This window comes from Lutra lutra, chromosome 5 (assembly GCF_902655055.1).
Source record: "Lutra lutra chromosome 5, mLutLut1.2, whole genome shotgun sequence".
Taxonomy (NCBI): domain Eukaryota; kingdom Metazoa; phylum Chordata; class Mammalia; order Carnivora; family Mustelidae; genus Lutra; species Lutra lutra.
In genome coordinates, this window is record NC_062282.1 from 135,200,700 (window position 1) to 135,213,689 (window position 12,990).

General features: G+C 42.3%; 1 protein-coding gene across 3 annotated transcripts in view; it reads right to left on the reverse strand.

Annotated features, from left to right (window-relative positions):
• The window catches only part of EPB41L4A (erythrocyte membrane protein band 4.1 like 4A), a 258,448-nt gene that overhangs the window by 121,414 nt on the left and 124,044 nt on the right, over positions 1 to 12,990 (reverse strand). For all 3 annotated transcript variants that reach the window (XM_047729879.1, XM_047729878.1, XM_047729877.1), the window contains exon 4: positions 3,098 to 3,149. In XM_047729879.1, coding sequence (XP_047585835.1) covers positions 3,098 to 3,149 — 52 coding nt within the window. The remainder of the gene's footprint in view (positions 1 to 3,097; positions 3,150 to 12,990) is intronic.

Sequence of the window (12,990 nt, forward strand, 5' to 3'; positions counted from 1 at the left end):
AGATGTGAGAACCATTTTCCTTCACTAATTATCAAAGTATTTCATGAGGTAAAATATAAAAATTATGTTTTCTTTAATTATATCATCTTCCTTCAATATCAGCATTTTATTCTTTGATAGAACAACATTTATTTAGGATTAAAAAGCAGCTTCATCAGAGATTACAGATATTTAAATAGAATATTTCATACCATACAAAGAAATAAATACTTCAAGTGTGCTCAGGACCACTAGTAATGCACATCAAATAAAATAGTTTATATTTTTCTTCATCACTTAGAAATCTCAACTTTTTAAAATAAAAATCCTGTGAGTTTTCCCTTCTCCTAATGTCCTCCATGCTATATATATTTCACATATAAGTGAAACCATATGATAACTGTCTTTCTCTGCTTGACTTATTTCACTTAGAATAATCCCCTCCAGTTCCTTTCATGTTGATGCAAATGGTGGGTATTCATCCTTTCTGATGGCTGAGTAATATTCCATTGTGTATATGAACCACATCTTCTTTATCCATTTGTCTGTTAAAGGGCATCTCAGCTTCTCCCACAGTTTGGTTACTGTGGACATTGCTGCTATGAACATTGGGGTGAATGTGCCCCCTTCTTTTCACCACATTGGTATCTTTGGGGTAAACACCCAGTAGTGCAATTGCTGGGTCGCAGGGTAGGTCTATTTTTAACTTTTTGAGGAACCTCCATACTGTTTTCCAAAGTGGCTGTACCAACTTGCATTCTCACCAACAGTGTAAGAGGGTTCCCCTTTCTCCACAACCTCTCCACATTTGTTGCTTCCTGCCTTGTTAATTTTTGCCATTCTGACTGGTGTAAGGTGGTATCTCAATGTGGTTTTGATTTGAATTTCCCTGATGGCTAATGATGTTGAAGGGGGGAATCGGAGGGGGAGACGAACCATGAAAGACTATGGACTCTGAGGAACAAACTGAGGGTTTCAGAGGGGAGGGGGTGGGAGGATGGGTGAGCCTGGTGGTGGGTATTAAGTAGGGCACGTATTGCATGGAGCACTGGGTGTTATACACAGATAATGAATCATGGAACACTACATCAAAAACCAATGATATACTGTACAGCGACTAACATAACACAATAAAATAAAATAAATCCTGTGAGTTTGTTTTAAAATAATCATTCCTGACATTTTTCTAATTTTTAAACTGGTTTATTTTTTTAACTACTTCATTCAAATGGCTAAGACAGACTTACTGTATTTATTACTATACCTGAATTCTTGGGAAAAGTACCAATTTCTAGATCCTGAAGGATGAAACTTTTTAAATTGGAACTCCTACCATTTATATGTAGATACCTCACAGAAGTTACCTGCATTCACAACTAATCCCAGGTACCCTCATCCCTCCCCGCTTGGCCTTCAGTAGGCAGTCTGCTCACTCAGAAAGAATACTAGAAATACAGAAGTATTAGAAGTCAGAAGACCAGGGCTCTGGTCATCCCTCTGCTACCAACTAGCTTCTCACCAAGGGCAAGTCATGAACCCCTTAGGAATTAGGACTTACTCCTGTGTAGGCTGAGGAGACAGAATTGGTGATATCTAAGGTATATTTTTTGAGGGTTCTTTCTCACGCCCACCGGCCAGCTACAAGCCTGTTTCTGAAACTGACACCCAGTCGTATCCAGAAGGCTGGCACCTAGCAGCTATGTTTATAGAACCCTGAGGAAGCCCAGACACCTCTGAGTAGACTGAGTGAGCCACGGACTCTCCCCGGGCTGGTCAGATGCACTCTCCCATAGAACTGGAGCCTCCAGTACAGAGACCGCCAGTTGACCTCTGCGCGTGGCTAGAGGTTTCCCCAACAGACATGGGTAAACAGAAAGAAACAAAAATGATGCTGATGTTCAGAGAAACTGGACATGCTGAGTTCCCGTTCTGCAGTTCCTCGTTTCCAGCTGCACAGATACATTCCTGCCCGTGGGGATCGTGAAGCGGCCGATTTTACCACAGGGAATAAGCCAACAAACACGTGAAGTACGGACTCAGGACACGGGTAATGAAGGCCCGAAGAATCTACTACATCTTACCAGAAATAATTTTCACAGCAAAGCAAAATGGTTTAATGAGTACGGAGTTTCACTTTGGGATGGTGAAAGAATTTTGGAGGTAGTGGTAATGGTTGCACAATGAATGTATTTAGGGCCACTAAAAAATGGCTAACATGGTACATGTTGTGTTATATATTTTATCATATTTTTAAAAAGATAATTTTTTTTAAGATTTTATTTATTTATTTGATAGAGATCGCAAGTAGGCAGAGAGGTAGGCGGGCGGAGGCGGAGGTGGGGGAGGCTCCCTGCTGAGCAGAGAGCTCTATGCCGGACTTGATCCCAAGACCCTGGGATCATAACCTGAGCTGAAGGCAGAGTGAGCCACCCAGGTGCCCCAAAAAGATAATTTCAAAAAACAACTCTCTGCGTACTTAAGGATCACGTGCAGGTGCATTCATGCATATACTTCTATAAAGAAAAACCTGGGTTATGGAAATTGAAGTTATACAATATAACCTTAATTATACCCTCAGTTACCTAGTAAGATTCACATTCATAAAACCAAAAGGGACCCCCCTAAAAATAGATGGGTCTTTTCTGAAGCCACAGAAATCTTTCAGGACACAAGGGCACTCCTTATGACAGACCCAGCAAGTCATAGTGTGAATAACAAAACCACTCCTTAAGCCAAGAAACTCAAGTATCTTTAGAAGGTCGGATGTCTACTTTTTTCCAAATCAATGCCTCTCTGCCTTTCCTTTTTAAGGTGAAAATTTTTTTAAGGTGAAATTTTAAAGATAAGAAAAATTTTAAAATCACTGACAAGTTAAAGGCAGGCATAACCCAAGCAAAATTCAATATTAAGATCCATCACTTAAAGTCTTTATTAACTAAAATTTAATCAGAATTTAGAGGAAGAGTCTGGCAATGCACAGAACACCCATTTCCATATTCTGATACTTGAGTACTAGTACTCATCCCTGTAGTACTAAAGCATATTTCTGCACCCAACTAATCATGGACACAGTATCATTTTCAAGGCATCCCTTAACAAATTAACATTAAATACCTACTGTTGATTAGTTCTTTGTGTTCAGCAAGGGTTTTTGCAGGATCCAGCCAATACTGTGAGGGGGGAAAAAGGAGGTAATTATAGAAATTAGTTGTTTTTCATTGGCTTTCACGTCAAGAATATTTGCAAAGTGTTATTTTAAATGACATTTAAAATAATAAATATTTATCACATAGACACAGAAAATATATGCAAGAGCTTTCTGCAGCTAGAATACTAAAAGAAAAATGAAATTGATATTCAGAAGCAGAGAAGAGCAACAGTTGCTGTAGGATCTTGGTGAAGTTCTCATACTGATTATAAGGTCACTAATATCCAGATGCTGATGAGCAAGAAAATGATGGCTAGATAGAATGCTCTCCCATCGTAAGTGCCTTAGGGCCATTTTTCCTCAACGTTTTTACCCTTTTCACTTTCTGTCCTATCCCTTACAGACAGCACTGCAACACATGAAGAAGAAAGCACATTAAACCAAATCCTCATTAAGTGTCCAGGAAAGGGAACTCAGTGCAGTGGCTGAGGGTCAGAGTCGCAGAGCAGACCCAGCAGGATTCAGTCCTGGCTCTGCCCTCATCATCACCATGGAACTTGGAACAAGTTACTGGACTTCTCCAAACCTTTGTCATAGGCTTACTGTGTGGATTAATAAATTAATTCCCACAAAGTCTTTAGAATTGTCCCTGGTTCATACTACATATGCATGCTAGTGATAATTATTATTAAAGTCTAAGGTATTATTTATGAATTCAAGTTAATCTCTAAGGGACAGAACTTCAGACAGTAATGGGAGAATTTTTGGCCCTGGGGAGATCCCTTCCTTTATATCTTACCTTTGTGAAATGAAAGCACGCGCGCGCACACACACACACACGCACACACACACACACACACACACACACCATGGAACAATAACCCTTCAGCCCTGTTCCTCCATCTGGGGGAAGAGCAAGGGAGACATAAGGATATGCAGAGGGGGCGGATCGGGAATTCTGTAAAAGGGCACCGTAGAAGGAATTCCAGTGCCTTGTGGGACAAGGGCTAGAGATCCAAAGGGCGAAACTTACCAGTTTCCATCTTCACATATTCCTTAATGAAGAAGGGGCAATTCTCACAGCAGGGAGGAGGCAGCTCAAGGCCCACCTTCAGCCACTTTATTCACAGCCCCCTTGGGCTTGCTGTGGTGAAAACATTCACACTCCCCTGACAACCTCTGGGTCAGGAACCAAAGATTGAGGAAGAGTCCAAGAGAACTTTCCTGCCCAGTTCCCCTTCCCCTGCCCCTTCACAGAGGGCAGAAGTACTTGCTCTGTTGTACAACAGCAGTGAGTATACAGAGTGATTATAAGACCTTACACTATCCCCTTACCACTTATTCCTATCTATATAACAATTATTCACACTAAATGTACATCATAGTCATATTATAAGATTTTGTTACATTATGAACTCTCCCTGGATATATCATCTTTGCTATTTGCAACTCATACAGCAACCATTTTTCAACTTTTTAAAAAAGTATCTTATATATATAAGTGTAGCAACTTATAACACAATGTTCATTATTCTAATTCTTTTTTTTTTTATTTTAAAGATTTTATTTATTTATTTGACAGACAGAGATCACAAGTAGGCAGAGAGACAGGCAGAGATAGAGGGGGAAGCAGGCTCCCTGCCCAGCAGAGAGCCCGATGCGGGGCTCGATCCCAGGACCCTGGGATCATGACCCGAGCCGAAGGCAGAGGCTTTAACCCGCTGAGCCACCCAGGCGCCCCTCATTATTCTAATTCTTAACATTTCTTATTTTTTAAAGGTGCAGACTCACTCACTTTAAAAATAAACCTTCATTTCTGCTCTTACATCACACCTACACATGAAGCCTCACTAAGTGCGTGGGCAGGAAAGGAGGGAATGGAATGTGCCCCTGGTCTTAACTACTTTCTGTCTAATCTCAACTTGAAACTAAAAAGACACAGAAGTTAGAAGAGAGCTTCCTCCTCTCTCCTCCTAACATCAACCCTAGAAAACAAACTTTACAAACAGACCCTTTAAACCAATTCCTCTTTTGTTTGGCTTTGCTTCCAGAATGTTAAGTTATTAAAAAACAAAAAACAGGGGAGGTGCCTGGGGGTCTCAGTTGATCTCTTGATCTCCACCCAGGTCTTGATCTCAGGGTCATGAGTTCAAGCCCCATGTTGGTCTCCACACTGGGTGCGGAGCCTACTTAGGAAATAAATAGACAAACAAACAAACAACACTAGGAAACTTTTAACTAAATGGAATAAAGACTGGTTAACATGGGGGAAATTTCCCATTAATGATAATCTATATAATTTTAAAATAAATCTCTTTCCTTGAGAGCAATCAGATTTGTGCAGTGAAAAATTATAATTAAGATTCTGAGATGAGTTAGAAATTACAATTCTGCAGCCAAAGAGGGAGTCAGGATCGTCAAAAGCTGTTCAATCAGCTCAGTTCACATTAGATATGCGAGGCGTCAATCCAGTGCTTCCCATGCACAAATCTCATTTGATCCAAATGGAAACCAGGGGTTACAGAGGTCAGACAATGATAAATACCCCAGAACATAAATTATAAATGTGAGCCACCAGGTTTCATAAGCTTACATCTTAAAATGAAAAACCCACTTATACTCAAGCAAGGGAGAGAAAGAACCTTGGAACCAAGCAACCATACTCTGATGGCCCTTGTCAAGGCTCATTATCAACAAGCAATCAAACACAGCACACGTGTGAGCGCCACAAAACACATCAGGCGGCTACCCCACAACCAAAAATAAAAAGGGCACAAAAAATTCACCAAGAACACGATACCCCACTTTTATTTTTTTTTTAAAGATTTTATTTATTTATTTGATAGAGAGAGATCACGAGTCTACGGCCATACCACCCTGAACGCGCCCGATCTCGTCTGATCTCGGAAGCTAAGCAGGGTCGGGCCTGGTTAGTACTTGGATGAGAGAGATCACGAGTAGACAGAGAGGCAGGCAGAGAGAGAGAGAGGGAAGCAGGCTCCCTGCTGAGCAGAGAGCCCGATGTGGGACTCGATCCCAGGACCCTGAGATCATGACCTGAGCCGAAGGCAGCGGCTTAACCCACTGAGCCACCCAGGCGCCCCACGATACCCCACTTTTAAAGAAATTATTTATTTGAGAGAGAGAGCATGCTCACCACACAGGAGCAGGGGGAGGGGCAGGAGGGTGGTGGGGAGAGGCAGACTCCCCACTGAGCAAGAAGCTGAGGGGGGGGGGCAGCCTCAATCCCAGGACCCTAGGATCATGACCTGAGCCAGAGGCTCAGGAACTGAATGAGCCACCCAGGCATCCCGACACAATACCCCAGTTTTAAGGCCCACATCCAGAAATGTATCTAGGCTCTAAAGCTGGGTTATCATTCATTCAACATTTATGGAATACCCACTGTACAGGTTCTTTCTATGTCCTGTCAGACCCTGTTCCGGGACGTGCAAGGAAACAAAGACCCAGCCCTGAGGCACTCACACTGTGTCAGGAGACACAGACATAGAACTGCAACAGAATATGCTAAGTGAGAGAATAATGTGTATGAGATGACTACATATGAGATAATAAAATGACGGACTAAAAACATTAGCTTTGCAGGGTGATTGCAGGAAAGAATCCCTGAACGGAGAAACTTCAAACAGCAGGCCATGAGTAAAAAACTTCTCCAAAATACAGAAACAGAGAACAGAGCCTTAAATTCTTATGAAGATAACATCTATCAACTCAACAGCTCATAAAGCAATTGCATTTTTAAAATTTAAATGCATTTTTAAAGGACAACACAGAACATAATACTGCAAGTCCTTTATAGCTGAGTACTACATTGGAATCAGTGCTGCCCAATAGCTAACAGACATTCAGCTAAGAAATCAAGTTCATAGAGGACTTCCAGAAAGAGGAAAGATCCATTCAGTCTTTTTATCTGCCCTGGATGGGGGGGAGAGGGAGCTGTGGAGAGCAGAGCCCTGCCTACTATGGTGCTGGGCTGCAGAATGGCTTTTCTCAAACATACTTTCGTAGGAAGCCATCTTGTCTACCTCGACAGTCACATGGAGAGACAGCCTCATGTCTCTCATTCTGTCTCAACATTTAAGCAGTTCATTCTCTAGAAAAGTCTCTCAATCACTTTTCCCCCTAAATTCCCCCTACTGTGCTATTTCAAACTTACATGCTATAATTTGTATAACTACACAGGACAGATTAGATCCTTCTTTGTAAGATGATAACAACTAACCAAAACGGAGCCCTCTCTCTCTTCCTGATTTCTACTGACAGCTTCCTAACACAGGAGAATGTGAACAGACTACAACCCAAGACCCAATCACTAAGGAATCAAGACAGTAGCCCTCCTTGGCTCTGGCCCTTTGCCAGGGCACAAGAGGCAAGCAGTTAGGGGTCCCTACCTCTTCAGTCCTGTCAATCTTAATAACAGCACTTATGGAACCTGGGAAGAACTGACAGACAGGCACAAGTTCCTTCTGACCCCCTGACAGTCTTAGCTAAATGCTCTGAGGGTCTTTCAGCCACCCTGGCTGATAATGTCTCAGTTTCATCGATGTCCTAGGTAACAGGCTCAGAATTAGATTTTAAAACTCTAACACTGTCCAGTAAATCAATATCCTAACCTTCAAAAGATATATATTAAATTCACAGTGCAACCTTTCATTTGACAACTGTTCTTTTGGAGTGTCCTATACTTCTAACAATACAATAAGCCCCACAAATTTTTAGATAAAGCAAGGGCAGCATAAAGTCATAAAAGCTTTGCTGTATCTTATTTCACACTAGCTGTAATGTTGATTCTCCTTTGGAGAATTTAAGAATGCTACAATGATATTTAATAACGTTTCCTGGAGATCAAAAAAAGGCTTTAAAAGCACACATAGTTTTTGTCAGTATAAAAAAAGCTATCTCTTGATCTAAGGGAGTAGTATAAAAAGAACTGATCGTCCAGAGGGGACAAAAGAGCCAAAAAAAAAAAAAAAAAAAAAAAGACACTACAGTTCATTCCTAGGGAGTTATAGGACTCAACATAATTTGCACATATGTTCCAAGAAACTCAGGACTGGACTGAGAGTTATTTGTGCTTTTCCCAATGCCTCTGTTGACAGATCCCATGACCTCTAAGTAACATTAACAGGACATGGTTTTAATTTGCTCCTTGGTATGAATCACAGAAGCTTTAGATCCTCAGGTAAAACCACCGTAACAGAACTAATGCACGCAGGAACAAGACCGAAGGCCTGTCATTGGGCAGTCTACATGGGGGTGCAGGGAGTGTGGGTTATAACTGGGCTTCATTTTTCAATTAAAGAAGATTCGAATGTACCACTGCACCACCATCTGGCTCGGCATGAAAAGACACTGGCCCCAGCGACCGGTCCTCGGTTCTCCTCCATGGACCCTGGCATCAATCTAAGAGTTCTAGAAATAATGATTAAAAAAAAAAAGAAAGAAAGAAGAAACAACAGTAACAGCCAACACTTATTAAATGCTTACCATGTGTCGAGTGCCTCTGAAGACTTTGCATGTATTTACTCCTTCAATCCTCTGAATAACTCCATGAAGTAGGAACTAGTAGCATTGCCATTTTGCAAACAAGGAAACTGAAACACTAACAACTTGCCCAGAAGTACAGAACAGAAGATCCAAGGAACTGAACTCCCTTCCATATTAACCTCAGGTGAAGCCACTCTCAGAGCATTGTCTAGATGTAAATGTATAACCTCAATTTCAAGATTCCAACCCTCAACTACCAACTCCTCTTTTCTCACCTCATTTCCTCTACAATTCCCACTCTGCGAGGACACAGAATTCAGTGATTCTACCAGCTTTTCTCAGTCCTTCCTCCCCACACCCACCCAGCTCCCCACTTCCCTCACGATCCACTGTAGCTGTCACTTTCCATCTTCCTCCTTTCTCTCCTGCAATCTTCCCTCCAGAAGAGCCAGCAAAAAAACCCCACAATTCCCCACCTTCTCCATGCTGGTGAGAAGTGGAGATGCAGAGGGCACCACCCTGGATGGGCTGACTTTAAACTCATCAATAACCCAAAGGGACACCGAGAATCCTACCACATTTTTTTCTTTCACTCGCCTAGGTAACTCCTTCCCACTTTCTCCTCCACTCCCATCACTTTCAGTTGATGATCCTGCTTATTCCACGGAGACCTGAAGCAACAGAAGACGATGTGCATGTCTTACAACCTCTACTAAACCTGCCTACTTCTGCGCAGTGTCCTGTCTTCTATGACTGTGGATGAGGGGGTCCCTGCTCCAATGAATCCCATCTCTTCTCATCAACTGGGGAACACGTTTCCAGCAACTTTCTGCTGTCTAGCCAGAATGAAAGTTTCCCTTTCTATAGAATCATTCCTAGCACAATACATGCCTATATTTCTCCTGTAATTAAAAACAAACAACCGAAAAACAACACCTTTTTAAACCCCTATACCTGCCCATTTCACTTCCGCACTTTAAAATAAATCTCTGGGGGGAAAACAGGTATTCTGCAGTATATTTGCTCTTTCCCCTCTTGAACCTACTTTAGAACACACTCTACCACCTACTGCTAAGTCTAGTGATGGATGCAGGGTCTTCACCCACTTTCTTCAAATGCATTGGCCATGTGGTTTCTAGGACACCTGTTCCTCTGGCTTCTCTTCTGACCCCTACCTGCCACACACACCTTCACAATGTCCTTTGCTGGTTGTTCATTATCTCTGTAAGCAGGAGAAAGGCTAGATCGCTCCAGGCTCAGATCTTACATCAAGGCTCATGCATGGCTTTAAATTCCATCGAAGTACTGACAAGTCCCCATGCATGGCCAGACCACAACTGTCCCCTGAATCCAGCTGCCCACCTGACATCTCCACTTAAATGTCCACTAGAATCTCAAACTTTGCATGCCCAGAAGGAAAATGAGGACTCAACTACCTCCTAGAAAAACCTGTTCTCCTGCAGTCTCCCACATCTCCATGCATGATGCAACATTCTTCCATTGGCTCCGGTCAAAACCTCTTTAGCATCTATCTCTTTGGTCCATCTGCAAATCCTGTAGGCTTCTATGTTGAAAATATAAACAGAATCAGGTAAATTCTCATCAGTCCCAGATCCAAGAGGTCACTGAAGTCTACCTGGAGATCGTAAACAATTCCTTTAATGGTATCCCTCCATCTGCCTGTGCATTGAAAGGAATTCTTTTAAAACGTAGATCAGATCACTTCATGCTTCTGTTCAACATCCTCCATTGGTTTCTCTTCTCGCCCAAAGTAAAACCCCAAGTCCTTATGCTGGTTACTAAGGCCCTGCAGGATCTGGCCTCATTCCTTTCACTCTCCACTTGTGTTTCTGGATGAGGCCGCAGGGAGGACCTTAAGGAGAGTGTGAATGAAAGCTTCGGGGCCTCAAGGAGGTTGCCGGTAGGGCCTGAAGGAAAGCAAAGAGAAAGCTGTTGGAAGCAGGAAGAAAGAGGACAGTTACTCACTAAGGCAGAGAGTTGAGCAATGCTGTTGCCTCTGGCAACATGGAAAATAAAAGATGTCCCTAATGAGCTGGATGATCCAGATAAGAAGATGTACAGCCTGACCGTTCAAAGTGCCGACTAGCTTCTTTTCCTGCCTCCAATAAAATCCAAGAGCAGAGCGACAAGATGAAAAGGAACTGTTAAATATAAGGAAGCCAGGACTTAACTGGGGTTGAAAATAAAATTCTCTCCTCTCTCTTCCCTAGATGTATCAGGAGGCAAACAGTGCTACAATTAAGAAATGGCTTCTGGGCGAAGACTGAGTCTAGAGTGCTGTCAGGAAACCACGGATGTAACTGTAAAGTTTTATTAAGTCCTCAGAAAGATCAAATACGATTCTTTCAAACTAGCAAAAGTTCCTCCTAGAATCGTAAGGGCACCTGTCCCCAAAAGCCTCACAAAGAATTTAAAGTACAGAAGAACTTATTTCAAAGTCTGTGGCTATTGCTTTTGTCTAAGAGATGATTATAAATTGATTCATAAGAAATCCACAATTAAATCAGCTTGGGCTAAAAGGGACAGAAACACTACATGCTGGAAAGAGGCCTCTAGACCGCTGATCTTCTTTGGGCAAAAGCAGGCTGAGGACACTACATAGCTGCTAATACCTGCTACTTTTTATGGAAAGGGAAGGAAAACTCAAGAGAACAGAACCAAAAGCCCAGCCAAGCCAATCATCACAGTGAACACTCCTAGGCAGTGAGGCCAAGATCTAATTAAAGAAACGGCTCCGTGTGCCGGGCTGGATCTCAGAACTGTCATGGACCAGTGACTGCCAGGTGCCTGTTACCGCATTTTAAATGAAGTGTCTCCATCAGTTATCCTACCCAATGTGTTGACTAGTAATGGGGGAGAGGAATGGGTTATCTTTCTTAGTCCTTTAATTCACAAGTCTTCAGATCAAGAAGAACCATACTCTAGGGGTTGAACGGAAAGAATAGTACCAAAGAGTCTAATTTGAGGAGAACACGTACCTCAAGTATGACCTCCAGGGTCACAATAAATGAGATCTGGGGAGACCTTGAAAGGATAGGTGCATTTTACATGTAGGAAGAATAGAAGTAACTTTTAGCCAGAGAACAGAGTCCTGTTTTAAAACCTCTCTGCAAATTGGCTGACACTCTTCCCATCAAAGGGTATAATCTCCTCTCTCTTCCTTTCCAATTTCCTAAAATGAAAATAAACAAGGTATGGGGGGACACACCCATGAGTAAAGTGCTAAATCCTGCGAGTGGACTCTAAGATATAACTTTGGTCAGCTCGGGAGATATTCATTCTTCTTTAGTCATTTTCATCTACATTTCAGATAACTGAAGTTGCCCCCCACGCATTCCTAACGTCTGGGTGAGTAAGGCATCACTATTCAGGCCATGGGATCATTTCACCTTGTAACAAAATCTTAAATCTGACATATTCTGGAAGTGTAGTAATTAAAGGATACAGGTGGTTAAGCTAAGGTTTGTTTAAACTCTGTTCTAGTAACTGTACACAAACACAGCTTTAACTAACCATGTTCTTTGGCATAGAGGACCCAAGCCAGCTCCAGGGGTGACAAAGTAAGTAGGATGTGGAGCCCATGCTCAGTGCCACTACATGGCCATGATCAACTCCAATGTTCAAATTACAGTGAGCATGGCTGCACATGGCAGCCTAGCCCCAGTCCTTCTGCATTTATAGTCTATCTCTCACCAGTGACCTCAAAAACCCTAAAGTCTTATGAATCCCAGGGATTCCTAAATGTGACGCTAGCTTCTCAGGAACTCTAATTGTTCCCTGACATCTCTAAATGGGTGTCCACAGGGCATCTTAAGCTTCATCCACCACCCCCCACCAAAAAAAAAAAAAAAAAACAAACAAACAAACTACTGGCTCCCTCCCCCCCAGCCAAAACAAAACAAACAAAACACCCAGCTCCTTATTCTCAGATCCTATCTTCCCAGAATGAAACTCTCAACAGAGAGCCATCTTTTATGGGCTACCCGAGGCTGCGGATGGACCCTACCATTCCCACTTCATCACCCTCTTTCTCCATACGATCTAGCATCAGTGGTCTTCTTTCAGTTCTAGAACACCTCCTATTTTTGGTCCCTGCCTCAGGGCCGCTGCCTGGCTGGCTCCTTCTGCCTGCCTTCTTGCCATTTAAGATGCTTTTTCTGACTACCCAATGGAAGTAGCTTCCTCATTCTGGCACATCACCTTCTCCCAAGTATCCATCACTACCTGACATTTGCTTGTTGTTGTTGTTGTCGTTGTTGTTTTAAAGATTTTATTTATTTATTTACTTCAGACAGAGAGAGAGCATGTGAGAGAGAGAGAGAGAGAGAGAGAAT